The sequence below is a fragment of the Belonocnema kinseyi genome, chromosome 2 (genome assembly GCF_010883055.1).
Source record: "Belonocnema kinseyi isolate 2016_QV_RU_SX_M_011 chromosome 2, B_treatae_v1, whole genome shotgun sequence".
NCBI classification, from domain to species: Eukaryota; Metazoa; Arthropoda; class Insecta; order Hymenoptera; family Cynipidae; genus Belonocnema; species Belonocnema kinseyi.
The window spans coordinates 133,393,166-133,395,010 of NC_046658.1; the positions used below are offsets into that span (position 1 = coordinate 133,393,166).

Here is a 1,845-nt window from a genome sequence, read left to right on the forward strand (position 1 = left end):
TACAATAATAGACTTTTTAAATAAAAAGAATTAATTTTCAACCAAAAAAGATAAATTTTCAACCAAACAATATAAAAATTAGACCAAAAACGATTACTTTTTCTTTAACTAAATAGTAGAATTTGTAACCAAAAAGTACAATTTTGAACCAAAAAAATGATTTATTAAAAATCCCACTACTTGCTTGAAAGTTGAACGAATTTCTTTAAATTTCAAAATGTTTTTTTTTTACTACAAATTCAAATATTTTGTTAAAAAAATCAACTGATTAATTGTAAATAAACTTTTTTTGTTGTTATTTGATGTTCTCTTTTTCAATATTAAATTGTTTTATAGAGAATTAGGCTTTTTGGCTTGAAAGTTCAACAAAATGTTTTGTTTTTTTTTACATTAAAATTTTGTTGTGGAAATATTAACTATAACATTTTTTGATAAACATTAATATTTTATGTTGAAAAATTTTAAATTTCGTTAACATTATTTTTCATTCTATTTTAATTGAGGATTAGACTATTTTATTGAAAATTAGAAAATTTAGTATAAAATTCAACTATTTGGTACAAAATTCAACTTTTTTGTAGAAAATTCGTTTTTATTGCTGTTTTTTTAATAGAAAATTAATTTTGTTTCATAGAACTTAATCTACTTAATTTTTTGGTTTAATAAATGCAGACTATTTATCTTTTTCGCTTGAAAATTTAACCATTTAGTGCAAAAATCTACATTTTATTTTAAATGTGGCTGTAAGTATTTGAAATTATTTCAAGTTCTAAATTTAATTCGAATTTTTTTAAAACTTTTAAATATTTCTTAAAATTACTCTAATATTTCAAAAATAATCAGTGTTCTATTAATATTTATAAATTCACATTCATTTTTTTTTAATTTCCAGGACTTGCTAAAAGTTATAGAAAAAGTTGAATTCATTTTGAAATATATTTAAAAGTTTTAAAAAAAAATTGAAACATTATTTTGATTTTGGAAAATTTTAAAATCACTTCTAGATTTGTCAAGATTTTGAACTAAAATTTTAAAGCTTTTAAAGGATGCCTAGACTATTTAAAATAAAAATAATTTAACATCTAATTTAAAAACTGTTTAGTTAAAAAATTATTTTACAATTTTCAATCTGTCTAAGAAATCTAATTTCACTCACTTGGAGATCCTGCAGATCCTTCTGCCACTTGGCAGCCAACTGACCGTACTTTTCTCTCTCTTGCGTCAGCTCCTGCTGAAGTCTTCGACACTCCTTCTCCTTTTTCCTGAGATCTGCCGAGGAAGCCTTGTTTTTCGTTTTACCAACCGTCGACAGATCCTTTCGATTCATAATTTCCGCCAATTTGTTGACAGCCGTCTGCTTGAGAAGCTGTTCCGTTTTCAGTTTACTGCTCAGTCTTTCAATTTCATCGGAATTCGACTGCTCCTCGTTCAGCTGCTCTTGAATCTCCTTCAGCCTCTTGTTTAAGTCTTCCTTCTCTTTTAAATATTGCTCGACCGTCTTCTTCATTTCCACATCATTGTCCTTGAGTCTGTTCACCAATTGCTCCTTGGCATTCAATTCCTGATGGTGCTTCGTCATACTGTCCTTGTACTCCAACTCTTTCATGGTTCGCTCCTTCTCCAAATCGGCGACTGTCTCCTCGGCAATCGATCTCGCTAAAGCCTCGGCATCGCCTCGAGCAAGAGCGAGCTCGAGCTGATGACAGAAGGAATTTCGTTCTTCCTCCAACTCTTGATACGATCGAGACTTGTCGTCAAGCTCCTCGCGGAGTTCTTGAGTCTGTGTTTTGTACAAAGTCTGGAAATTGCCAAACTTTTATAATGGCATGCATTTAAACAAATAAT

General features: G+C 28.9%; 1 protein-coding gene across 1 annotated transcript in view; it reads left to right on the forward strand.

Annotated features, from left to right (window-relative positions):
- The window catches only part of LOC117182991 (rho-associated protein kinase 2), an 86,985-nt gene that overhangs the window by 45,926 nt on the left and 39,214 nt on the right, over window positions 1-1,845 (forward strand). The window contains exon 7 of the mRNA XM_033376118.1: window positions 1,529-1,824. Coding sequence (XP_033232009.1) covers window positions 1,529-1,824 — 296 coding nt within the window. The remainder of the gene's footprint in view (window positions 1-1,528; window positions 1,825-1,845) is intronic.